Source organism: Periplaneta americana, chromosome 16 (genome assembly GCF_040183065.1).
Source record: "Periplaneta americana isolate PAMFEO1 chromosome 16, P.americana_PAMFEO1_priV1, whole genome shotgun sequence".
NCBI classification, from domain to species: Eukaryota; Metazoa; Arthropoda; class Insecta; order Blattodea; family Blattidae; genus Periplaneta; species Periplaneta americana.
In genome coordinates, this window is record NC_091132.1 from 108,596,153 (window position 1) to 108,623,126 (window position 26,974).

Consider the following 26,974-nt stretch of genomic DNA (forward strand, 5'->3'; position numbering starts at 1 on the left):
GTTCTCCAATGGATCCCAGCCCATTGTAGAATATATGGTAATGAGAAAGCTGATATGTTGGACAATAAAGGAACTAAAATAAACGTAAAGAACTACAGTTTTTCATATGAGTCCATAAAACGAGTTATCAAAAGGAAAATTAACAGCAATCACCACACTAATTCTCCAAGTGATAGTTCAAAGAGCATAGGAAAGTGTAGTATGAGGAAGGAAACTACTAAGGTGTGAACTCAACTTATAACTCTCGTGGACTAGCTCACCTCATGAGTTCTAAACTGAGCTCTCCCTTTGAGGTCTTAGTCCTTCATGGGACAAAATAGGCTCATTAATTTATTCATTCATACTTTTTTATGTCTGACAAAGTTTATCTACAGTATCTATGTAATATATAAGCTTACTATTCATCTAATCTAATTGTCTTACCTTGCTGTATCTATCTGTCTGTCCTGCCTACACATCCATCCATCTGTTTATTTATTCAATTTTATTTATTTAATCTGGTGGAGTTAAGACCATCAGGTCTTCAGTACTATACCATCAGAATAAAACACAAAAAATAATACATGTAGAGAGAACAAGAATGTAACACTAGTATTGAATCAGTAACCTAATCAACCATTTAACAAGTCAATATTAGTACTAATGAGATGCTGGCAGACACAAGATAAGTTTACTGAACTTCAGTCCAGGAGGTCATAGGTCATTCATGCTTATCTATTGCTCTCCCAACGTCTGGGAGACGGACGCCACACTTCTGTGAAGTAAGCTGTCTTTAAATTTTATAACAGAAACAGATTCTTGCCATTGATACATTTTATGAACATTTGTTGCATAATTGTAGATATGTTGTAAGAAAATTGTAAAGAAATCAAATGTCTTCGTTCATAAATTCGCTGCATTTTCTAAGTTAGTAATTTCTCATGTCCAATTTTACGGTACAGTATTAATATACATACGAAAGTAAAGCTTGTTCACATTTTTAATGAAAGACAATTCAGTGAACATATTATCAATGAAGAATTCACTCTATTACAGGTGTGATTATAAGTAGTTTGAAATGACTGGCATTTATAGGGAAAAACCATTAAAAAAAAAAAAGACAACTTAAAAAATTATGTGATTCACTGATAAATTGACTTATTTTGAATAAATTGAAAACTTAATTAGACATTGTTACACTATGCTGAAATATTGAATTGGGTTAGCATTGTTAATTCATATTAAAATTTGCATCCTAAAATTTTCCAGGCTCTTTAATGAAATACTGTAGATGGTCCTTAGAAATGCTTTACTCTATCATACTCTAAGAATACTTAGTTTACTATAAAACATTTTAGTATGTTAATTTAAGACAATTGAACTGACTTTTTGTTCCGAATTTTAATCAGGCGAATGATTATAATATACATTAAACACAAGCTTACAATAAAAAAAACGAATGCTTGTATTCAATCTTATTGTTAGACATTTAACAAAAATTTAATAGAGATATACTTGTAATTCAGAAAATCAAAGTAATGGTACGGTATTTACAGAATATCAACCAATTAGAGCAAAAAATAAACGAAGGTACATTTAATTATTTATGATACATTGTAACTAATAGTGTAAAAAGTAGTTTAAAATTAAATTTCACTCCTGTTGTGAAATAAACATATCACGCCTGAATGATGAAGCTAAACCAGACATGTTACTCAAATTTTACAAGACAATGGCTATATTTGCAGTGCTATATTTCTATATTTGCAGTGTTATATGTGTGCGCGTGTGCATATGTTTGTTTTTTATTTTTATTATTAACTGCATGCCCCATTACATAGTAATAGTACATGCTTTGTAATTTCAATACATCAGTTTATAGTACCTAATAATTTACAAAATACCAGAACTTTCAAGAATATGAATTTCTGAATATTCTAGCGAATATACAAGTGTTTTGTGTGTGTGTGTGAGTACGTGGGTGCATGTACATGTGTGCATGCCTTCGTGTCCTTTATTTTCTGTTACCATTATTTCAAAATCTACTGATTTAACAAATTTTTTACATGCTATTCTTTACAATTTGGAATTAATACAGAGCGATCAGATGAGATGTGAAAATGAATGACTGTACGCTTCTGATGCACCCACAGCGGGGAATAGTGGGCCAGCAGCATGCACGTGCTCATCCTGGCTTGTGTCAAGGTTAATGAATCAGTCTCCAAACAATTGGCAGGTGACACAGTACGTTGTTTTTTTTTAGTCAACTGCCCGAAGACAGTCTGGATTCCACAAGTGACACTAATAAGGCATCACTTATGAGGCAACTAGGCCAGGAGATAATGAGGTAGGGTGCCCAGTTCTTTTTCCCTCCATTGCATACATCGCTGACTAGTTACATATTACACTAATCATATACGATAAAGTGAAAGTGTGAACTGTATAATGGTTAATCAAATGTTTACCACTGAACAACATATATACAGCTATTTATAATTCATAAGTGTTAACCTCAGGGACCGATGGCAGGCATATGTGAGGGCAGCAATGAACCTCCGGGTTCTCTAAAAGCCATTTGTAATTGTAAGTAACTAAATGTTAACTCAGTATGAAGGCACTTTGAAACATATTTCCCGGGTGTAAAAATTCCATCACGTACATTCAGTAATCTTTATAATGAATTTCAGGCAATTGGAAGTTTTTAGCCTAAGAAATAAAACAGACACCATAGGGTTCTCACAGAAGAAACATTAGATGACACTGGCCATCGATTGAAACAGTCTCCTAGAAAATCACTTAGGCATCTTTCACAACACGTACGAATGTCTTATGGCTCTGTGCAAAAAGCTACTAAATTGTTAAAGTTTCAGCTGTATAAATTAACTAAGACACTTGCTCTTCAACTGGGTGATCTGCACAATAAGCATGAGTGGACGCTGAATAATATTTATAATGGACTAATAGACCCACATTTAATATTTTTGTCAGACAAGGCATGGTTCCACCTCCATGGTTACATGTGTTCAAAAACAATCGTTATTGGAGTGCTGAGAAACCTGATATTGTCCATGAAGTTGGCCTACTCCCTCCATGACAAAGTACCCCACGCACCCTGGAAGAACTGAACGTAATATCCGTCACGAAATTAACAGCATTAATCGATCAAAATTACAGGGAGTTATGGGACATTTCACGAAAAGGTACCAAGAATGTGTGGACAACTAAGACGGCCAGTTTCAGCATCTCCATCGATAAAATTAGTAATTAAGACACTTTTTAAAATAGTTACGGAAACTTGTATGGTTGTATCACTGCGACTCTACACTGTCCATTCCCTGCTATGAGTGCATCAGTAGCGCACGGTGAAAACCCTGTCACTCCTGTCCACACCTCATCTGATTGCTCTGTACTTGTTTATATAATGCTGTTTTGTTCTCGGAGCATATTAAAAGGTAATACGTAATATTTAATAGTCAATTTATTTATATTCTTTTCTTTTTCTTTTTTTCCTCCAATTTTTCAAAATTTACTGATTTAACAAATTTTATAAACTTCCTGAAAAGTTCATTTATAAGGTCCTCATTTGTTACTGGCCTATGTCCTCCGGAATTATTAACATTCTTTTTAAGAACTTCTCTTTGACTGGTCAAAAATTTGCAAGTGAATATTAAATGGTTGATGGTCTGATTTTCTTCTCACATGAACATATTTTTGTGTGTGTGCACGTGTATTAATTACACTATGCAACATGAATTTCTATGTTTTTGTAATTTTACGTATTCTTAAAATATTCTATTGCACTGATTTCAGATCTGTAATTAGTGTTTTCCTATCGCATACAGTTTTTTGCAAATCAAGTGAACTCATTTTTTATTTAAATATAAATTCCACAAAGGGAACTTTTATTGTCAGTGAGGGAAATTTTATTTTGGTAAGCGAGATTAGTTGGCCACACTTGTTAGGTACATCCAGCTGGCTGTTAAGGCTGGTTCACAATAAACCGGGAATGGAAACGACAAGAACGAGAATGGAAATATTTCTAAATGAAATGTATTCAAATGTGAGCATTCACAATTAATTATTGTGAATGCTCACATTTAAATACATTTATTTTAACATTATTTCTGTTCTCGTTTCCGTTCCCAGTTTATTGTGAACCAGCCTTTAGGCAGGAAACGTAGTTCATTGTTGACACGCTATAGTGCTGGGAGGTTCTATTTGTGAGATCATATGAATACTATAGATTCAAAATCCCCTATATCCATTTTCACAAATTAAAGGATCTTGGCAGTAACTGGTGGAAAATAGAGGAATTTTCAACCTAACAGTGACTTTTAACAAGCCTTTAGCTTCAAACTGAGTGACTTTTTGAATTCAAACTATATTAATCATTAGAATTCATTCTTAGTAAGCAAATATGTGGCCATAACTAAATTCTGAACAAAATGGTCTTTAGAGGGTTTTGAATGTAGAGGATTCATATGTAGTTCCTTTGGAAAGGAGTTCCCACAAGTATTTTGAATATCCCAAACATGTTCTGTTATATTTGTGATAACTACGTAATTGCTAAGCAAAGACAGGACATAAATAGTTTCGTGAGAAATGTCTATTACACATACTTCGGCAGAAGGCTTGGTGATGAAAACAAAAGCTGGGCACTGCAGAATGTATGCCTTACATGTGTTGTAGAAAAATGCTACGAAAAAATCAATACAATGTATTGGAACAAAATGTTGAAGAAATACAATATACCAGTATCCTAACCACATATAAAGGAAACAGTAAATAATACAGAATCAATCACTAAACAGAACTATTTACCACACAATAACAAATACTACACACATAAAACGCAACTATTTACCACACAATAACAAATACTACACACATAAAACGCAACTATTTACCACACAATAACAAATACTACACACATAAAACGCAACTATTTACCACACAATAACAAATACTACACACATAAAACGCAACTATTTACCACACAATAACAAATACTACACACATAAAACGCAACTATTTACCACACAATAACAAATACTACACACATAAAACGCAACTATTTACCACACAATAACAAATACTACACACATAAAACGCAACAACTTACCACACAATAACAAATACTAAGCACAAGAAGGACAAGCATATTAAACAATGAAAATAATAAATACCACATGCAGATTAAAGTAAAATTGGTTTTAGTATTATATTACGGTTGCTAATATAGAACTAAGTCAGATAGATGGGGGGAAAGAAAAACTCGACAACAATTTATTATGGTAAAAGGAAGAGGAGGCAACACATGGACGAAAAACTTACTTACTTTATTTTCAAATACTGAATTGTAAAACTGTCGCCTATTTTAAAAATGAGGGGACCAGAAGCAAAGAGGTATAAATGCACTTAAGTTATTTGTGAAAAAATGTGGTTGAAAATACTTATGATTTCGTAAATTCTGTAATTCTTTTTGTTTCAATGTTAGTGTGTGATGTGGTTAAAAGATATATCCTTTGCCTCTAAAATTTTAAATGTTTTAGTTTGCCCTGGATGCACTTAACTCATGTTCTCAGAAATGTCACTTGTACCACTTTTCTTCTGACCCCCTCAAACCATAATATCCATAGAATTTAATTTCTTCAGTAAATTGAACTTTAAATAAATCTCCATTCATTGTAAACTTAACAGCTTTTCAATATATTGTCATATTACCAAGGTTACCTATCTGTAACAGTATTACATTTTGTTTATAGGAGTGTTTATTCGAAGAAAGCCAACATGGCACAACTGCTCAACAGATGCAGAAGAGCAGGTAAATAAAAAATATATACAAGGACAGAGATTAAGGAGAGATAAAATTCTGTATGCAGATAGATCTATGCAGAAATGTTAAACATTATGCAACAATCATGAAGATGAGACGTGTTCCAACCTCCCCTCAAAATTCCAATATTCTCTTTATTTATCTTCCTGCACTATTATTAGTAATTTTCGTTTCCTTTTATTTGTCACGTTGTCTAGGTATGTACTGTATTTGTATTCTTTCTTATTCATTTATTTGATTTTATTAATCCTTCTATTAATTTATATGTTTTTTTATGTTCTAAAAGTAGGTCCTACCCTTTTGTTTACATAATATTTGAATTCAACTGCATGTTTTGTTTTGATGGTCCAGTTCTCTTTTGTTCAGAAATCATTACCGTATTTATTTTGTCTGTAATTTCGAAAATACAAGATATGGCTAAAAAGTAATGGACTGGTACTTTAAATTTTGTTATTAGCAACATTATTCCCTTCCTTTGGGAAGTCACACACCGCCAGAGACATTGTTCCTAGTAGCAGTGTTGGAAGTGTTCAACTCAAACTCTGTTCAGCTGGTCAGTCACAATCTTTTGGATCTTATCCACACTTCCCAAATGATGATCCCTGAAGTCGACTTTGACTTTCAGGAAAAGGAATAAGTTGCACGGACTTAGATCTGAAGAGCAGTGGGATGATAGACAGTTGACAGTCTAGTGACACAATGTCTATATTTTTGGTTCCAGTGACAATTGATCTACAATATAAAAGTTCAATAAATAATGTCTGTGAACAATGACTAATGATTAATAATATCTACTCATCCTCACCGTATATCTATGAAATTTCGCCTTAGTAAAGTTGGTCAGCATAGCCTATAAGGTATAATTGTAGCATATATACAGAGTGTACAAAAAGTATGGAATATTAATCATAACTTCTTGCATTTTAATTTTACAAAATAAAAAGTTTTATACGAAAGCTGTTGGATACAATATGATACCAGTATTTTAAAAAAGTTAGTTATTCAGACATATAGTGTGTGGACAGTAAAATTCTTTTTTTTAAGGGGCACCATATATTAAAATTTACACATTCCGAATCTCCATTACACTTTATGTATGAATGTGTACAAATTTTACCCATTCACCTCTTTCATGTCTTTTAACATCTATTAACCTTGTTTCGTGGACTTTAACCTGAGACATATAAGTATGTACAATCATGTTGAGTAGGCTATAAAACTAAACAAAACACTATTCCTAATCAAATTTTACAATAGATGCTCAAAATGAGAACAATTCACAGCCAAACAATATCCCAGTCTATCACGAAAATAGTCCATTGCATAAAGAGTTTCTCTCACTTCTACATCTACATGCTAAGTGTGATGAACCGACTTTACAGACTTCACTGTTTTCAGAATTACAATTTGTCACACATGTCGTGAAACAAACATCGTGGAGAGAACACCTACGATAAATTGTGTTACCATTATTGCTTTTAAGCCCAAAATGATAGTCAAAGTTGTTGTGAACTAGATTCTTTTTTTCCTTTCTTTCAAAGTTATTGTATTAATGGTCATGTAATTTATACAAGGGAACCATCCCTCTCGGATACAGGGGGGAGAGCCATTAATCCTTCCCATTGAAGGCTTTAAGGAACCAACCTGGACAAATACCCAATGTCCCATCCCTACCTTCCCGTGGTGCAGCTGTTAGTAAGCATAATTTTACAAGCTGAACTAAAGGGAGGGGCTACTCATCAATTAGCACTGGTCAGCTTGATGAGTTAATGACTGAATTTGGTATAATTTTCCTCTAACCAATACCTAATTCCCTTTTACCCTTTCCTATCCAGTCCTCTGACTCAACTCTTACTTTCTTCGACCCTGACGGCATTAGAGCATTCGAGGCCTAGGGGTTCATTTCCCTTTCCTTCCTCCTCTTTCTACTTTTCTGTTCCTAGTGCTGACCTGCTATGGCACTAAAATCGTCCTCCAGTGGCTTAAGGAGGGAAAGCTGGTGATCAACAAGATCTCCCAGCTAGGTCCAATGGACCCGTCGACCAACAGCAGGTGTGGTCCTCCAGACATTCTGGGGGTTGTGTGTGAATGAAGTAGCCACCAAAACGTTAAAATATGATGTTCATTTAAATCGGGTACAACTTGCCATTTTTCACTTCGATATGAAATGAGTACCATTAAGGTAAAATAGTCCCTCAATCGGATCTCCGGGCGGGGACTACTTTAATGGTACAGAATCAACTAAACATCTTACAATGGAATGCTGGCGGTATAACAAGGCCATGATTGTTTGGCCAAACACCTGCATAGAATTGGAATATACCAGTCCCCTAACTGTCCATTGTGCAACTCAAACCAAGAAATGGATTTGGAACACCTCAAAATCTGTGCTTCAGTGGCTGGTCATGATAATATCTTTGAAAAATATTGAAGTGCAAGAGGTCAAATGACTTTATTGTCAAACGCCTGGCATTAGAAAACAACAATAACAACAACAACATTTTAAAATTACAAATATAGTCCACTTAATTATCAAGAAAATGAACTTCTTGCCACAATAGCATTTTCTTTCTTAGACATTTTAGCAGTTAGATATTTAGATTTAGATATTATTATATGTTAGACATTTTTCCATTTAGACCTATTGTCAATTCAGTAGACTTATTTTTTAGGCATTTGTTGTAACTATTAAGAAAATAGAGTACAGCATCAATGCAAGAGCTGTAATATGATGTCATGGAACTATGAGGATCTGAGTGCGTACAGGAATCAGTATAAGTAGCAACGATTTTCAAGTCAATATACAAGGTGGGCCAGCCAAACGGAAAGATTTGATGGGAGTATACTGTTCATATGGAGAGGGTGAAAATGAATATAACCATCTCTTCTCTGCCTACCTACTTTACAATTTATGACTCCTTAGACGGTGACGTGACTATCTCCGCATGCCCTAGTAACCAAGTTGTATGTCTCTACCATGTTTTATTAAATGGTGCTCATCATTACTGCAAACAAGAAATAATTGATTTAACTTCACGAGAAACCTCTCCATTCCCAAAAGGTAATGGTATGATGCACGGTTTCATCAACTGGAATAATCGGCCCATTCTTTTCTGAGAAGGAGGCCGAAATGCAGTGACTGTGAATTCAGTGCGATATGTTGAAATGATACAGAACTTTTTTACACCACAACTCGCCCATTTTCCAGTGAATGAAAACACACTGTTTCAACAGGATGGAGCAACAAGCCACACCACAAGAATTTCGATGGATGCTGTGAATGCTTTGTTCCTGGGCCGGGTCATTTCTCGGAACAGGGATATCGCTTGGCTGCCTAGGTCACCTGATTTAACGGTATGTGATTTCTTCCTATGGGGATACCTCAAAATGAAGGTGTTTGGGGGCAATCCACTCAGAACAATTCCAGCCCTAAAACAACGTATACAAGAAGAGGTCGCTGCGATACCTGTCAATATGTTGAGAGGGGTTCGTGGCCAGACTCAAAGAATGTGAGTTTCAATGGAGGTCACTTGGCTGACCTAATTTTTACGAATATTTTTTTTCTTTTTGCGTACCTAATGGTTATTCATATACTTGTCATTTCTACTCATTAAACTGATATAATAGCAACTTCTCATTTTTTTCTGCGCCCTGAAATCTTTCCGTTTGACTGGCCCACCTGATATTTCGTAAACGAGGAAAAAGTGACACGAACGACTATCTTAACAAAGGAAAATTAGCTTAAGTATGCATTTTCATTACATTGATCTGGGATGGTTCCCTTGTTAGCCTACCCAAAAAATTTCAGTTATTATATCTAGTAAGAGTGGGTGAAGAAAGAATGATGATGAAACTGATCAGGAAGACGAAGAGGAATTGGCTGGGTCACTGGCTGAGAAGAAACTGCCTTCTGAAGGATGCACTGGAAGGAATGGTGAACGGAAGAAGAGTTTGAGGTAGAAGACTTCAGATGATAGACGACATTAAGATATAAGGCTCATAAGAGGAGACAAAGAGGAAGGCAGAAAATAGGAAAGATTGGAGAAAGCTGGGTTTGCAGTGGAACACCTGCCCTTGGGCAGAACACTGAATGAATATCTAGTAATGGTATAAGTTCGTAATAAACTAATAACGAAGTATCGTAATGCTTGGTTTTACTCCAATCCTTCCATATATTAAATTCACTGTTGGCAGTTATTCCAGGATGCACAGTTCAGTGTGAGAGGCTTGTAGCAGAAGCCTCATAGCAAGGCATGATGGCCTTGCTCACAGGCAGCAGCACTCGCAAGCTTGAGGGAAGGCCGGGGAGGAGGAGGTATCAATTCAGTAGTAGAATGCAGGGCTAGCCTCAACCACGATATAATAGACCACACTATGTTGGTTATCTATGAACGTGCTGCATTGTTGAGTGTTAGTTTAATCAAAAGTGCATGCATGTGTCACATACTAGTTTTGTGTAAAATGGCTCATACTGAGAGAACACTGAGGTCATTATTTGCAGAATAATTATTTTCAAGTTGTCGTATGAAACAAAATGAACTTGCAAAGAAAATTGACACTACATTTACATATTAAAATAGTGGATGGAGGAAGACAAAACAGAAAATTTCAATTTTTATAGTATAAGAAATATCCTTGGCTAACAGGGTCCTCTGAGACAAGTAAGTTATGTTGTTATACCTGTATTCTGTCTGGGGATGAAAATGAGTGGTCTTCATCTTCTTGTGGAGTATGTGTCACAAAAAAATTTTGATAGAAAAGCCGAGAAACATCTGTTGTATAAAAAGATATAAGGTAAGCAGATTTTTTCAGCCTATCCATTTGCTTCGCCACTGCATATCACATATTATGCTTAATTTTATCATCCATTTCCCGCTCATATAAAATCAAGATTCCTCACTAGTTAAAGGAATTCATTAGTTGCAACCATATAAAATAAATGGAAGAGTTTGAATACTGTAAAATTTTAACTGAAGTTCTATCTGATTTTCTTTGTGAGACTTGCATACATCACCATAAAACTCCTTCATTTTCAGCTTGTATTGTAATAATGGCCAGCAGAACAGCAAGTACATCAAGCAAAAAGACTACTCGACTAAAACAACTCCTGTCTTCGCCAGAACTCACATTTCTGATGGAAGCACACAATGGTCTGAGTGCTCGGATTGTACAAGAGACAGGTATGACACATCTTACACAATTTGTAACATTTTAAACCACAGTCGACTGTTTTTAGTAGCCTCCATATTATTACACAGTGAAAGTGTAATAACTGATTTATAAATTTCAATATAAAAATAGGTACATTTTGAGTTCCCCTAAATGCATTTTAGCATTTTAATAATGAGTTTCTTGTGAACGAGAGAAAGACACATGATCATACATGGATATTTGTGGCCATAATAAATGAAACAGAAATTCATCAAAATTCTCCCAACTCGATATCTACAGCTGATTAGCTTATACAAGGTAGAAGTGAAATAACCAAGCAAATTTTCAGAGTGAATTCTTCATGTTATAAATAACAAAAAAGTGTAATACCATATTGATGAGAAGTTCGTAGTTTTTCCAGAAAAAATATTTTCTCCCAAATGTTTAACACCCTCTAATTTGATAACTATTGGGAGCAGGATCGTGTTTTTTTGTCCATATCGAAAGAAAATCTAATAATAAATTATTTATTCCTTAGGTGTAATTCAATAGAATGCATTGTATTCGTGTAAATTTGATTTTAAAAATCATACATTTGGATTTAGTCTATCATGTGAAGAGATTGCAATGTTGCAGTTAGAAAGGGTGTGAGGGAGAATTTTACCATAGTGCCTGACAGGCCAGAGTTCGTTTCCCTCTCGCACAAGTATTATGAGGAGAAACAGTATAGTGTGTGTTAGTGTCCTGGTAGCCCCCATGCCTATTATTGATATTCAGTGTGAGTCTGTATTGTACATTGCAAAGCCAAAATTTATGAACATGGGATATCTCGATAGGCTATTAATTTATAATGAAACCAGATGCATTCCCGTGCAGCTCAAGCAACGCACCAAATCCAAATACATTCATCAGAGTCTGTTAGTGTGATATCAGGCTGTCGTAATCTTGGGCTACAGAGTTAATGACGATGTAGTCAGATATCTAAAACTTGCAACTTAATTTTCTAATTAATCGTGCATTTAATCACAAAACATATTTTCTGCTTTTATTCGTTTCAATGTGCTGTACTGTTCCTTTCAATTTGCGTGGTTATTTCACTTCCACCCTGTACAGTTTGCATTTAAGAACTATTAAAAGAATTTTTAGTAATAATATACCGGTACTAGTACAGCAAACAGAGAACTTCTTCACTGCATGATTTAAGTAGTAGTCTGATTCGATCCCACTTGTTCATTTCAATTAATTCATGTGCAGAAATCTTTTGAAATGATTCCACCGACAGTTTCATTTTTTGGAGTAGCACCATTATATTCTTCCTTCTGGGGTCTCAGTTTCATCATAATTCACTGCTATTCTCAGCCACTATATACCGTAAATATTACACTATTCAAAACTGGAAACTAAAATCTAGGAAAATGTGAAGAAATTTCATGTGCTGCTGTAAATTGCATTACAGGATTCCAAGGCATCTGGGCAAGTGGGCTGTCTATTTCAGCTCAGCTGGGGTTGAGAGACAGCAATGAAGCATCATGGACTCAAGTGCTGGAAGTGACAGAGTTCATGGCCGATGCCACAGATATCCCTATTCTTCTAGATGCTGACACTGGATATGGAAATTTTAACAATGCCCGGAGACTTGTGCGTAAGCTCGAAGATCGTGGTATTGCAGGTAAAAGAAACAAAAAAAACACCTCACAAATGAGACATTTTAAGACAATTATTAGGCAATACCTAAATGTTTTAGGTCTACTCACTGATGAGCAGATCCGAGTAGTTCATATTTTTAGTTGACTAACAATTAAAATTAATAACATCTAGTTAAGTACATATTGTGTAATTACATATTGATTATTATTTTTAAATTATTTAATTATTATACCAAAGAAAGAGAAAAAGTTGGTGACTCAATGAAATATATATCAAGTCTTACGTGAAGGGAAAAGTAGTCAGAGCATGGAGCTGATCACATCACCTCCTTCTAGTACAGGTCAAGAAAGCTCCCTATGCACGTGAATGGTGAGACAGGAACCTTTACCATCATTTATTACAAATGCATAATTCACTTGCGTATATATAAATTCTAAATAAAACCAAAGATATTCAACTTAAATAACAAATACAGTACTGTATAGCATAGTCTGCTGCCTTCGTTCTGTGAATAGCATATACACTTCTCAAGCAGTCCATTGTTCGATTGTTGGCATAAGCAATTGAGAAAGATTTATCTTCCATCAATCATGGAATTGGGAGTTTGTCATCATATGCTATCCTATGTTGCCTCTGCGATGGCTCTGAGCCGTGCTAACAACATGACCACAATGTGTGCTTTCAAGTCCACAGATATATACTCTCCTCAATACCACATTGGATTGTAAGTCGGTATAAAAGGAGTTAAAACATGAAAAGAAAAGAAAGAAAGAAAGCATACCAGTACTATAGCATAAATTTGTGCTTGATGGCTGAGTGGACACCATCTTTCCATTGGATGAGGTTCGTCCAAGTACAATGAGTTTTTAAGGGAGATAAGTAATGCTGAGAGGAATGTGGATGTTTGCAGCACGTGAAAGACGTCTATCCCTGATTGATACATCATTTAAGTATGCATGTCTATCATCAGGGGTAATGAATTTAGTCTTACATCAGAAATGGAATTCTTCACGTTCTCACACCATAAAGGTCTGCTCACACCAACGTCAAACGCGAGAGTGAAAGCGAAACCAACGCGAATTATGTCTGTACAGCAGGATATGAATTCGTTCACACAGCAACAATACAATCCCGCCTAGGTGGGGGGACTGCAACGTTTTTCCGCATCCCGCATTCATTTTGACAGTAGCAACTCAACAGGTAATTAAGTGTGTTAAGAGACAGTCCATGCTGTACGACATGAAAGAAATGTAAGGAAGAAAGATCAGTTGTGAGATGAACTAGGGAAAGAACTGCATATCACTGCCTTATAACTGTTTATTTTTGACGTGTGTACACAAGGTGAATCTCAAAACTGCGTTGTATGTAACATCATAGGGCCTATACTGTGACGTTAGGACCTAGCTATGTAAGTATGTAAAAGTTTTATAGAATTATAGTAGTTTATATATTCACTCAGAAATTTAAATAAATAGATACAAAAAATTACGTTAAAATAGCATATTATGCTCACTTTCAGAGTGCTATAAAGGACGACTAATTAATTTGATGCAATAGTGTAAGTAATGAGAACACATTGTATACAAAACAAAGAATTTGTGTTCTCTTAACCGGATTCCGGTTAACCAAGGTTATACTGTGATAGCAACAGCAGCAGCAGTATGAACCTGTGATCATCTTCAGCAACTGCAGAAAGAAGAAGTACTTCTTCATCAGAAGAATCCATATTCGAGACCGTGTTCCGCTCTGATGTGAAGACAAGAATGAATTTCACAGAGATCGCAGGATTATAAGTTTCATTGTTGCTTCTGCGTCCTGCGTACCATGTTGGTGTAAGCAGACTTTAAGGCACCAGAAAACCTTCATTTTCCGCAAATGAAGATGTTAAAGCGGACCGATCAACCAACTGTACTATTGTATAACATAGTCATTCTGTATTCAGGTTGCTGTATTGAGGACAAATGCTTTCCAAAGACAAACTCTTTACTGGATGGAAGACAACAGCCTCTAGCCGACATAGAAGAATTTTCACTTAAAATTAAGGTATTTCTTAAGTTCTCCATTAACTATATTAGTTAATTTTAGTTAGTTTCATTACAGATGATTGTTGTCATTATCAGTATAATCAAAATAATATCCAAACATATATTTTAGCATCATTGTATTGGACAAATATTGTTCTTACAATGTTTATCTATATCCTTATATCAAGAGCAGTGGTTCCCAACCGGTGTGTCACGCAGCCCCATCTAATGTGTCATGAAATTTTGGAATTGAAAAATAAGTTTTATGCCATCTAGAAGTCTCTTTATATTTTACAACGAAGTGTTTGATAGGGTACATTATAGCAGAAATGGCTACACAAATTAGACAAAACAAAAAAACAGATGCTAGCTGCATTTCCAAATGTATGTCAACTTACAAACTGAAAAAATAAACATCAGCAGATCTACGAAATTATGGATAGATTAGGAACTACAGAGAACATATCTTATAGATATAAGAGAGGTGGTGACAATATTGGAGATGTAATTAAAAATAGGCTGGAATAAAGTTTTGCTGATGTTAATATAGCAAGTGCTTGGTACTCCAGACCCTAGGGTTTATCATGTACTTATCTGTCTGTCAGGGCTAAAGCAGAACATGTCAGCATCAGATTCACAAATCCCACCCATAGGACTAGGAAAAATTATTGCATATGTAGGGCGCACAATGGGACATTGTAAATCTAAGTGCACAAATCTGTTCTAGGTCTGGCCAAGTTAAAGCAATATTGGAGGAATGAATGAATGAATGATGATGATGATGATGATGATGATGATGATAATAAATGTGGTAATGATGATGGTGGTGGTGATGACGACTATGACCAAGTGATGTCCATAATCAATTTGTTTACATTTCTTTTGTTAGCATATTCACTGCATTTGAAAAGATAGGCCCATGACAATCTTGTCTTTTATAAATCAGTATTTCATATTCTTTCAATGTACAATTCCCCATAAAAGGAATGAGACGATGGAATATTCTTAAGTCTCAGATGTAAGACATTGCGCATGTTCGGAGACCAGAGCACTGATAACGAATATCTGAGTTACTTAAATTCAGGCTATTTGGTTTGTTGCATCATTCCGAAATTAATTTCAAAACCTGCATGTAAGGTAATATAATGTAAATAATAGATAAATATATACATAAATCGTGTAGTTAAATCGACATCTGAACCTTCATGACTACATTGATACTTCGCGCACAAATTAAGACTTTCGTGTCGTCTCAATAGCTCAGACGCTAAGTCTTCTGTGTATTGTGCAAAAGAGAGCGGGTTCGATTCTTAGTGTATAACGGTTATTTTTTGTCTAAATAACGTTGAAATAGAGTTTTACAGAGTCCTGAGATTAAGTGTTAATGATCAGACAATATAAAATTACAAATTATAATATCATAAACGTTAATCTAATGAATGAATTTACAATGAAATTTTAAAAAATGTGAAATGCTTTAACAAGAATTAAGAACTTGATTTAAAATTACTACATTTCAATATTAACTGTATCAGCCACTGAGATAAGATGGAGAGACAGACATTTATCCAGCTTTTTAGTCTCACAGCAGGCAGGTTCCCATTCAAAATATTGACAAAGAATATTACAGCCTCGGTCATTTAGGAACACATTCCAAGAGGAGAAACATGCGAGTGAGAGTGTGACTTCCCTCCTCCAGAAGGCTTTAAATCAAGTTTTTCTTTCATTTCATTTACTGTATTCTGTAGATATTACATTAGCATTGAAGCTTTAAGATGTGGAATAAGTCACAGTTTTCTAAGATTACAATTGTACAAATGTTTGTACTATGTAGATGAGGAGGAGAGATATGCCATATAAGCTGTATCAGGGAAAAGAATGACCCATCAGATTATTTTATGATGGTTAATATTATACGAAAGTTCATCTATCTTCACCCTCTATACCCACAGCAATAAGGTCACAGGACAGGTCTTGCCTCCTCTACTATAGTATAGCTCACCTCAGAATTAGTTACATGGCGCTCGGTAGAGTAAATCTGTGATCAGTCAGTCAGCAACCTAAGACCCCACTTTGAGGACTTCGTCACTTGCCAAAGGGGAAAAACATTATTTGAAATGACAATCGTAGGAGCATGACCACAACATGGACAAAGACTAGGACGACGACAAGAATAACATGATTGCGACAAGCACTACAATAAACATCACGATAAGGACCACGAAATGAACCACGATAAGGATCACGATAATGAAAAAGACCACGACAATTACTCTGACAAAGAAAATAAGGACCATGATAAGGACCACAGTAAAGACAACAATCGTCGCGATAAGGACCATGATAAAGACAAGGATCATAGTAAGGATCACGACAAAGATAACAAGTATCAGCATAAGAGCCCTGACAAAGTCAACAAAGACCATGATAAGGAGTACGGACAAGCTCAACAACAAGAACCATGATAGGCCTAAATATCACGACGTAAATCAGGGTCCTTATCGCGGTCCTCGTCATGATCCGTGATTGATACTTGTGATCATTGTGAGATGTGCAGTGGCGACAACTCACGACAGAAAGTGGAAGTTTGAAGAAAATTATTACATTGGGACGCATTAAAAACCAAAACCTGTAATTCAAATGTTTTCTATCCTCAGAGGCACGAAATTAAATTGTAAGATCATCCCCATATCCTTCATGGAGGAATCGCCACTGCTGTAGATCTTATAATGATCCTTGTTGTCTTTGCCGCAGTCCTTATCGTGGTCACTATTGTCTTTGTCATGTTTCTGGGGCATTCCATGTCAAATCAACACAAAAAAGTGGACTTTTCAACCCGACCACCTCAGATTTTCATTAAATTTGGTAGGATGGTAAAGAACCTTAAGTTAAGTAATTATGTAAAAATTTTAGCCCTCAATAATGCACGATATCCATACAGCAATTCTGTCAATACGAGAAAAAATGTAAAATTGTCACATACTATGTCAACAAAAATAATTCATAACGTCTCTTCTAATTGAGGTAGAATCTTAAACTTGGGCTTATTTTAAAGCTAAGGGATCATACGTTTCAATAAAAATAGGTTTGCATCAAAGTAATGAATTCTTTATTGAATAGTCACGTGAAACACATTTTAACATTGAATATCTATAAATGCAGGACATAAATTATTTCGCGAAAAATGTATGTTATAGAGGTAAGAGTATTCTCCCCTTGGTGTAAGTTTCATTTTGGAAACGTTTCAGGAATATCAGTAAAAAAATATATCAATGTATTGGTTTGCAGCACTTAACCCCGTCTTACACCAACATTGCATGCACACGAGTTCCTACTTGTCTGATAAGCTGCGTCATCGATCTGTCAGGCCGTCGTGAGTGGCAGTTTATACAGTCTTCAATTTATACAAAACTTGCAATCTATTTCAAGTGCAGTGTCGTTAGTTTTCGTAGTATGTGGTAGTTTTGTGCGATGTAATGGAGTCGCGTTTGAAGTTATAGGCCTATGTTTGCTGCAATCCCTTCGAGAAATCAGGGCATTGTAATTAGAGAAAAAATTTAAGAAGTGTTATATCGTGGATGCTTAATGTATTTCCTAATTTAAAACAGGAACAAAAGATGTGCGCTATGTGTCGCAAAGAAATAAAAATATAATATGATGCTATTACGCAGAATCCTCATAATGACTCTAGTAATGAAGAATACGTCGACTCTACAGCAAATGTAAGTTCATTAAATACAAGTCTTTTTGACCAAGGTGTGTTCCTTATTAAACAAGAAAGGCTACAACAAGAGAAATATAAGAGACAGAAATTTGAAAATATTGTAAAAGACAAAGTCTTCGATATAAAGATGCCGAGCAACCACGACCTTTCTGATTCTGAAATTTTGTCTCAGTTGCAGGAAAATTTCCAAAATTCAGGTAAAAGTGACAAAATCACCATTTTAACACTACTACCTAAAAGCTGCAGCGTAAATAATATAAAAAAGAGTTTCTTTCAGCTTTCGAATACATAATTCGGAAAGCCAAAGTCCTGGCAAAGGGAAAGGGAATTTTGTGTTCACCAAATCCGAAACCTGGAAAACCCTTGCTCGCGGCTGTTGCCGGCAAAGTTAAAGAATTCTGTTGTTCTGACGAGATAAGCAGAATGATGCCTGGTAAGAAATATTTGTTGTGATTAAAGAATCAGGGAGTAAATCGCATGAGCAGAAATTAATTATATGCAGTGTTTAAAAATTCTAACCCTGACCAAGAAATTGTATTCTAGCTGGAGTTAGTGGACTATACTGTCTGTGTTTGTGTCATATCAGAATGTAAAACTTATCCCAGAAGCAATTTATTAAAGTTTCAGGTCTACGTGGATTTCAAGAAAATTTTTCTTTATACTTTCCAACTTAACATTTCTTGGCTACTATGGTGTGCAATCCTCCTCATATAAATTGCTTGTTCAGGAAATGTACAGAATGTCCTGAATCATTCAAAATAAGAGAGGGTTTAGAGAAATGTTTCGTATAAAACTGCAGTGAATCAGTGACCTACAAGCAGTGGATGACGACTGACCGATCAATGCTTGAGACTACAATGAAACCCACAGACAAATTTTTCGACTGTCTCTTGGAGAAACTTGGTGATTTACTGACTCACTCATTTATATCATCTGAACAAAGTAAGTTTCTACGTGATATGAAATCATTTCTACAGCCATGCCTGCTTGTTGTGTTATGCGACTTCGCTGAAAACTATTATTTCGTAATCCAAGATGAAATTCAGTCATATCACAGGACTAGTGTGCAGACAACCATTCATACTTTCGTAATATATCATAACGAATCGTCATCCGGTATAGTCTCTATTAAAAATCTGGTAATAATTTCACACTGCCCGAAATATGACACTACAGCTGTACATCTGTTTCAAAAATATCTAATGGAGTCATTAAAACAAACATCTGTAATTCACCACAAAAATTATGTATTTCTCCGATGGATTCTCTGCTCAGTATAAAAATAGAAAAACATTTCCTGAATCTCACATTACATGAAGAAGATTTTGGATTTCCAACAGAATTGTATTATTTTTGCATATCGCATGGCAAAAGAGCATGCGACGTTGTAGGTGGGACACTTAAAAAGGTTTGCGGCTTGTGCTAGTTTGCAGAGACCATCCGATAAACAAATAACTACACCTAGGGAATTGTACGACTGGACAAGGCATCATCTCCCAAACATTAATACCGTTTATGTGACAAAAAGGCTATACTGAAGAGGAAAAAATGCTTGCTCTTCGATTTGCAAAATCCACGGCAGTGCCTGGAACACAAGTTTCATACAGTCCTGCTGTTTAGGATGGGTATTATACTAGCTAAGCAGTTTTAAAATGCAGTTGTAACAACGCAGCATCCTGTCTGGAAAGATGATCAGGCTATTTCATCTCAGCAATGAAAGGTAAGCATTTCTTACAGAACTTCAGGTTTAACAAAATCCATGTGACAATAATTTATTTCAGGTAATAATTTAAAAAATTCGAATTATGTACTACATGTTAAATTACATAGCGACATTCAAGAATATGATCAAATATAATTAAACACAACGAATGTGTGGACATATTATCGCGACTTATACAGTTAGCTTACGCTTGCTGTGACATAATAAAATTTATCTTTATAACCTATGACGATTCCAAGTTGAAACTTATCAGTTCATTATATCACTAATTGAGGCGTACTATATATTTTTTTCATTAAAATAGAACCCCCGCATTTTTAAATATGAATATATGAAAATTGTTTCACCATGTTTTTTTAGTGTAATTGAATACATGCAGAAAACAATATAAGTAATAAAAACTACCACATATTAAGAATGTATCACCCAATTTTTGTAAATTTATCTGGAGACGTTGAGATATGTAATTTTAATTGAAGCGGCGTGCTTACAAAAATGTGATTTTTCTTCATGTTTGAAACGCCACTGACAGAAAACGAAAAGCACAGGACATATGAAACTCGGCAGTTTTTGTTAGCGCGGCAGGTCAAACAAACCCTCAAATTTTGAAAGAAATCTGAGTCGGTTGGGTTGAGTGCCTTTTTGATTTGATATGGAATGACCCTTCTTTGTTGTGGTCCTTATCATGATCCTTGTCACTGCAATGGTCCTATCGTTCTTGTTGCCTTTATCATGATTCTTATCGTAGTATTTATTGTCTTTGTTATGGTTCTTATAGTGGTCTTGATCCTTATTGTGATCTTGGTTCTTATCGTAGTTCATGTCGTGATTCTTATCATGATCCTTGTTGGCATTGTAATAGTCCTTATCGTCTTCCTTGCTGCTTTTGTCATGGTCCTTATCAGGTATTTGTTGTCTGTCATTATCCTTATCATGATCTTGCCCCTACCATGGTTCTTATCGTGATCCTTGTTGGCATTGTAATAGTCCTTATCGTCTTCCTTGCCGCTTTTGGCATGGTCCTTATCAGGTATTTGTTGTCTGTCATTGTACTTATCGTGATCTTGCCCCTACCATGGTTCTTGTCGTGATCCTTGTCGTAGTCCCTATCGTGATTATTCTCATGGTGTTTGTCGTGATTCATGTTGGGATCTTTACTGTCTTTGTTATTGTCGTGGTCCTATAGTCGTCCATGTTAATCTCATAGTTCTTATCGCAATCCTTATCACCTCATCATGGTCTCTGTCTTTGTCCTTATCGTTGTTCTTGCTGTGGTCCTCCTTGTGACCATTGTCGTGATCCTTATAGTGATCTCTATCGAAGTGCTTTTCGTGGCCCATATAGTCATCCTTATCATGGTCCTTGTCTTTGCTTTGTCCTTGTCGTGGTCCTTGTTATCTTTGACGCAGTCATTATCGCGATCCTTTCATGTTCTTTCTTCGTTCTTATCATAGTCTTTTTGTGGCCCCTGACGTGATCCTTGTCATGGTACTTATTCTCCATGTCGTGGTCCTTAACGTGATTGTTGTCGTGATCCTTATCATGGTCCTTGTCTTTACAGCAGCTGTAAGAGCAGTCCTGGTTTTCTCCATGGTCCTTATCAAAATGCTCGTTGCCATTGTAATAGTCTTTATTGTTCCACTTGTTGTCCTTACGGCCTTTATAGTGGTATTTCTTGTTTTTGTCATGGCCCTTATCTTGATAAATTTCGAAGTCCTTATCGTGTCCTTGTCATGGTTCCTACCATGATCCTTGTTTTGTTTGTCATTGTCCATCTCATTATCCTTATCGTGATCTTTGTCATGGTGTTAATTAAGGTCTATATCTGTGATCCTTATCGCGGCCAATGTCAGAGTCCTTATCGTTACCCTTGTCATGGTGCTTGTTGTGGTTCATGTTGTGATCCTTATCGTGGTCCATGTTGTGACCCTTATTATTGTCCATTTCGTGGTGTTTGTCTTCTTGTAATATGTTATTGTGATTCTGATCTTTGTCCTCGTGGTCCTTACAATGTTCCTTGCTGTCTTTGCTGTGAGTCTACATTTGTCATTTGAAAATTAATATTGTTCTCCCATTTTGGAGAACAACTTTTGTGTTACACGGCATATTTCAAATTTTCATAAAAGGTAAACGATCAAGGATGTAAAAAGAGACCTACACCAGAAATAGACAGACAACTGATAACATTTTGCACTGGTATGTACTTTAGAGTGGGATGAAAATAGGCCTACATATGCACGACCAGATTTCTTCCTGGCTACGTCGATATGGCACGAACTGCACTGTAGAACTTTTAACTTTCGACAACCAAGAGTCATCTCATTCCTTTTTTGGGAAACTGTACATACAATCCATTTCAAAGCTCCTTGTTTCAAAATATTTTCAAAGAAATGCTCTAGATTCCAAAATGTTTTTTTATGAATAAATCTTTTTTTTTTTTTTTTTTTTTTTTTTTTGTTCAAGAGGTTCTAATAAACCATTACCAAATCCAGTTGAAATACATGATATGAAAAAAAAAAAATTTATTTTACAGTTACCCCTTTCACAACTCTAATTTAGGAAAAATATTTCCATATTTAATTTCTGACGATACTTTATTGCAGGCATGCAAGGACCACCAGAAAGATCCAGATTTTTGTGTGATAGCCAGAGTCGAAGCCTTCATTGCTGGGTGGGGGGTGGAAGAAGCTTTGATAAGAGCAGAAGCATATGTAAATGCTGGTGCTGATGCTGTCCTCATACATAGCAAGAAAACTGAACCATCTGATATCGAAGCTTTCATGTCTAAATGGAAAAATAAGGTTGGTGTTAGCTGCAAGTGAATATCATTCTGCTTTCCGTGACAGGTGCCCTTATTTTGCAATTTTAGTTTGATGTCATACATTTATAACAGATGAATTAGTACTTTTCCAAAACAAAAAATGGCTTCCAAATTTAAAAAAATGCTGTTAAACTTTCGCAATGCATTCAAGGAGAAAAAAAAAGTTACAAATGTATAATAATTTTCAAACTACCATTCATGTGTAAACTAGAAACTAGAAGTAGTTTTCCAGCAGGTAATCTTGGTATTAAAATATTCTCTAAACAGAACTTACTAGAGAAGGTCAAAAAACAATCTACATACTCAAATGGTTCCCTATGACACAGCAAATTATACAAGTCACCAAGTATATTTTCATCAAACCAGGAAACAAAAACATTAACATACTTCAAATATAAAGATAATGAAATGTTCCAAACTTAATGTTAATAAGAAATTTTTTGTTAAAGGCTCCAGTGGTGATTGTTCCAACTAAGTACTTCTCAACTCCAACCACAAAATTCAGAGAACTTGGCGTCTCTACTGTAATATGGGCAAATCATAACCTTCGAGCATCGATCACTGCCATGCAGAATATCTGCCACCAGATAATGTCTGATCAGTCATTAATAAATATAGAAAACAAGGTAAGTTCAAGTGCCGGAAAAGAGAAGGAATGTTCAAAATATATTATGTGTCTATGTCACTGTCCTGTTCCATTATAAGCAGAACTCTGATTTCGTTCACATTACTTGAGTGATGTACAAATGACTGAGGAGCTACTAAGAAGTTAGCACGATGGCCTTCATGACTTAAGTGCATGTGGATTTGTCTCACCCCTCCACTCTTTACAATCTATGACACTAATAGCAATGTGTAAAGGCTTTTGAAATAAAGCGCTTAACACATTTTTACACAATCTTCAACAAAAATATAAGTCTACTTCAAGGAAGGTGAGAGGAAGTAATGACTGTTTATTCACACATTCATAGGTTGAATACAGTGAAAGTGGTTTTATTTTTAAAGAAAATATAGATACTCATTTGTTGACAAAATGGCAGAACAATATCTGCCATCGGTAAAAGGAGGAAAAGAAAAGATTTTAAAAATACAATATCGTTGATATTTCGTGAATTCATTTAAGGGGACACGCTACTGAGTTTTCGTCAATTTTGGTCAATGTTAAAAGTTAATTTTTTTTTACCGATGAACTGTATTGACTAGGAACAAACCCATGCACCATTTCATTGTAGATAGTCTTAGCATCATTTTAAAAGTTTAAGAAACAAATTATCTTTATATGAGACCCAGATATGTTTACTAAAATTATAAACATTTTTTTTATATTTTATTTTTTTCCGAGTAAATTTTTCAACATAAAATTTTGAAAATAATTATGCACATGTAACTCATCAACATCTATTCGATTTTAAAATTTCAAAAACTTACAATCAAAATTGTGGAGATTAGAAATCTCAGTAGTATGTCCTCTTAAAGACTTGAATTATGTTTTTTTCGCATTATTATACGAATCCAAAGAATTATCAAAAGAATTATCTCTGTGTGAACAGTTAACACCATTTAAGTACCCTATGTCCTAATAACCTCGTTTGACTTGGAAAGATGTTTATCAAGATACAAAACCATCTTCAGGAATAACAGACCCAGTTTCTCAATTGAAAAAAACTTCAGTCAAGTTTTGGTCGTGGATTCAGCAATTCATCTCTGATTTTAGGCAATGTAACCACTTCCGATTGAATCTTTAAGGAATAGCATATTCTGAACATTTTAAGGGCATATTAAATAAGTATTTACTAACTTTCTAGGACATGAACTTCCAAATCCTAGTAATTACCATATAATCCCAAATAAGACCTGCACCCTAAATTTTTAACGACAAATTTCGAAACAATCTACATATAAGACCACAATATGAAAGGCTTGAAATAACACCCACACCTGATTTTCAGAAGCAATATTTTTGCAAAGAAGTGCAGGTGATATTTGGGATTATACGTTATATAGCAGTAAATCTCCCCATCTGTTATCAACTGTTTACAAATGTTATATTAAATATCTGACTACTGCAAAGCTACGGTACCTACTTATATCACAATACACAGCAACTGTTTGTAAAATACTCAGCAGTCTTGAAAGGCAGGAACAATTCCTTACAATGTAGCATGTATTTCTTACTGTACTCTCCTCTTGTGGTAAATTTTGGTTCCACATAAATTAGCTCACATGTTGAGAATCTTCACACCCTTAAAACGAAATAAGAAAAAATGTTTACCTCTTGCTGGTAACAAACAACAATAAATTGAAAGGAAATGCTTAAAAAGTAATTTGTGAAATAATAAAGCACAACATATTAATATATATTTAATTTTGTATCAGAACTGTGGAATAATAGAGGCTGCTTTAACTTCCTTCAGTCAACAACCTTCCAATATGTTTAATTATGTGAGAGCGATTCAAAAAAGAACATTTTCTATATTTTTAAGACTGATAAGTGTGTAGCCTGCTAAAACTAGCAGTGCCTGGAAAGAGTGGAAGAGTTGGCAGCATAAGTTTCACTTCAGGAAAGAGCTTCAACCATAGTTGTTACTTTCAAAAATGGGATCATAAAAGGTGAAACATGCTATGGTCATTTATGATTTCCGTTAAATCTTTTCTTTTGGTCATACAGCTGCATCACTTTTTACTGAATATGCCTCTGAAAACAATAGCATGTTACTCTTTGTGATTTAATTTTCTATGCTGGTCCATAATAAGCACGCTTGTGTTTCCAACTATTGTACAATGTAAATTAACTTTCTTAAATATGCTTAGTTTCGTCAGGCAGTGTTGATCTGTCTTGAAAACAGGGAAAATTATTTTTATTTGCTTACTGTTTACAAATTGGTCTCCTTGAGGCAAAACTCACGGAAACAGTACAATTTTATTAATTATCTAATTTGTCTTTACATTCTATACATTCCATCCAATTTCATTACAGGTGGCGCCAGTGAAGGAGGTTTTTCGACTGCAACAAGATTCTGAATTAAAGCTAGCTGAAAATTGCTACTTGCCAAAGAAATAGTATACAGTCTATTGTTTTTGAAAAGACTTTGAAGAAAAACCAATATGTGCGAGAAGACAGTAGTTGAAAAAAAGTATCAAAACATAAGACCACTCAAAAGTAACTACAAACTTCAAAGTATAAAATATAGATACTACACGTAATTGTTGCGGTAAAAAGAAACATCCCTGTGTTCGGCAAACAATGGAGTTTGGTTTTTACAAAACAAGGGAATATGTCCGCCATTCTCTTGTTCCATAAATACCATTCTTTCTGTGGCACCTTCCTGGATCTTTCGGAAGAGGGATAACTCTAACCTATTTTTCTTACAATTTATAGTACTACAAACGTCTCCTTGTCCCATATTATTATTATTCAAATTATTGTATTTTAGCCATTTACAGTTATTACAACCGATAACGAACATTTCACAGTTTACACAACTTTTCACAAAAATGCGAAATACGGCACAGTCAATGCCTTTCGATCTAGACCAGACCGTAATGTTTGTTCGGGTTTTCTATTTCAGTGTACGGAGCTCAGTGAAATATTATATTATAATTTTATTGCGTATCATTGCTAAGCTTTATTTAGTGCAATGTGTCCATAAGTTCCGTTTACTTCTTGTTCCATAATATGTTGCAGAAATAATTACAAAACTGTGTTATTTTAATGTGAAGAGAATTTTACATGTTAACATAATCTGTTCGCGTCAACATTTTAAGTTTAGAATGGAAGCTATTTTGAGGTTTAATAAAAAGAATTTATATTGTCATTCAATTTAGCACATTTACCTTCCTTAATTTTAGACAAAACATTTACCATATCACTCCTATGAAATTAGTGTACGTACAATTGTGTTACTTCGTCTCTTAAGTAGTAGATAAATACAATAATTCAGTAGTCGATTGTAGTATTAAAATACAGACAAATTGAATGTCCAGGGTATCATACATGACATTACGCTTAATTATAATGTATAATTGCAAATTTAGGAATATAAGTTAAATATAGTAAACATAACCTATA

General features: G+C 34.9%; 2 protein-coding genes across 5 annotated transcripts in view; one reads left to right on the forward strand and one right to left on the reverse strand.

Moving 5' to 3' along the window:
• The first annotated feature begins 692 nt into the window (after nucleotides 1-692).
• On the forward strand, nucleotides 693-26,720 carry LOC138691037 (phosphoenolpyruvate phosphomutase-like). 3 transcript variants are annotated; one of them, XM_069812684.1, is made up of 9 exons: nucleotides 736-761; nucleotides 2,243-2,326; nucleotides 5,745-5,803; nucleotides 10,852-10,995; nucleotides 12,423-12,635; nucleotides 14,556-14,656; nucleotides 22,688-22,885; nucleotides 23,355-23,531; nucleotides 25,883-26,720. In XM_069812684.1, the coding sequence occupies exons 2-9, from the start codon at nucleotides 2,298-2,300 to the stop codon at nucleotides 25,964-25,966; spliced, it is 1,005 nt and encodes a 334-aa protein (XP_069668785.1). In that variant the 5' UTR covers nucleotides 736-761; nucleotides 2,243-2,297; the 3' UTR covers nucleotides 25,967-26,720. The 3 variants fall into 3 exon arrangements, with proteins under 3 accessions (XP_069668786.1, XP_069668785.1, XP_069668787.1); XM_069812685.1 differs by lacking the exon at nucleotides 2,243-2,326 and having other exon boundaries at nucleotides 693-761; XM_069812686.1 differs by lacking the exons at nucleotides 736-761; nucleotides 2,243-2,326 and adding an exon at nucleotides 778-906.
• LOC138691038 (lymphokine-activated killer T-cell-originated protein kinase) overlaps nucleotides 23,834-26,974 on the reverse strand; it is a 28,918-nt gene continuing 25,777 nt past the window's right edge. For both annotated transcript variants that reach the window (XM_069812687.1, XM_069812688.1), the window contains exon 5: nucleotides 23,834-25,148. In XM_069812687.1, coding sequence (XP_069668788.1) covers nucleotides 25,142-25,148 — 7 coding nt within the window. In that variant the 3' untranslated portion in view covers nucleotides 23,834-25,141. The remainder of the gene's footprint in view (nucleotides 25,149-26,974) is intronic.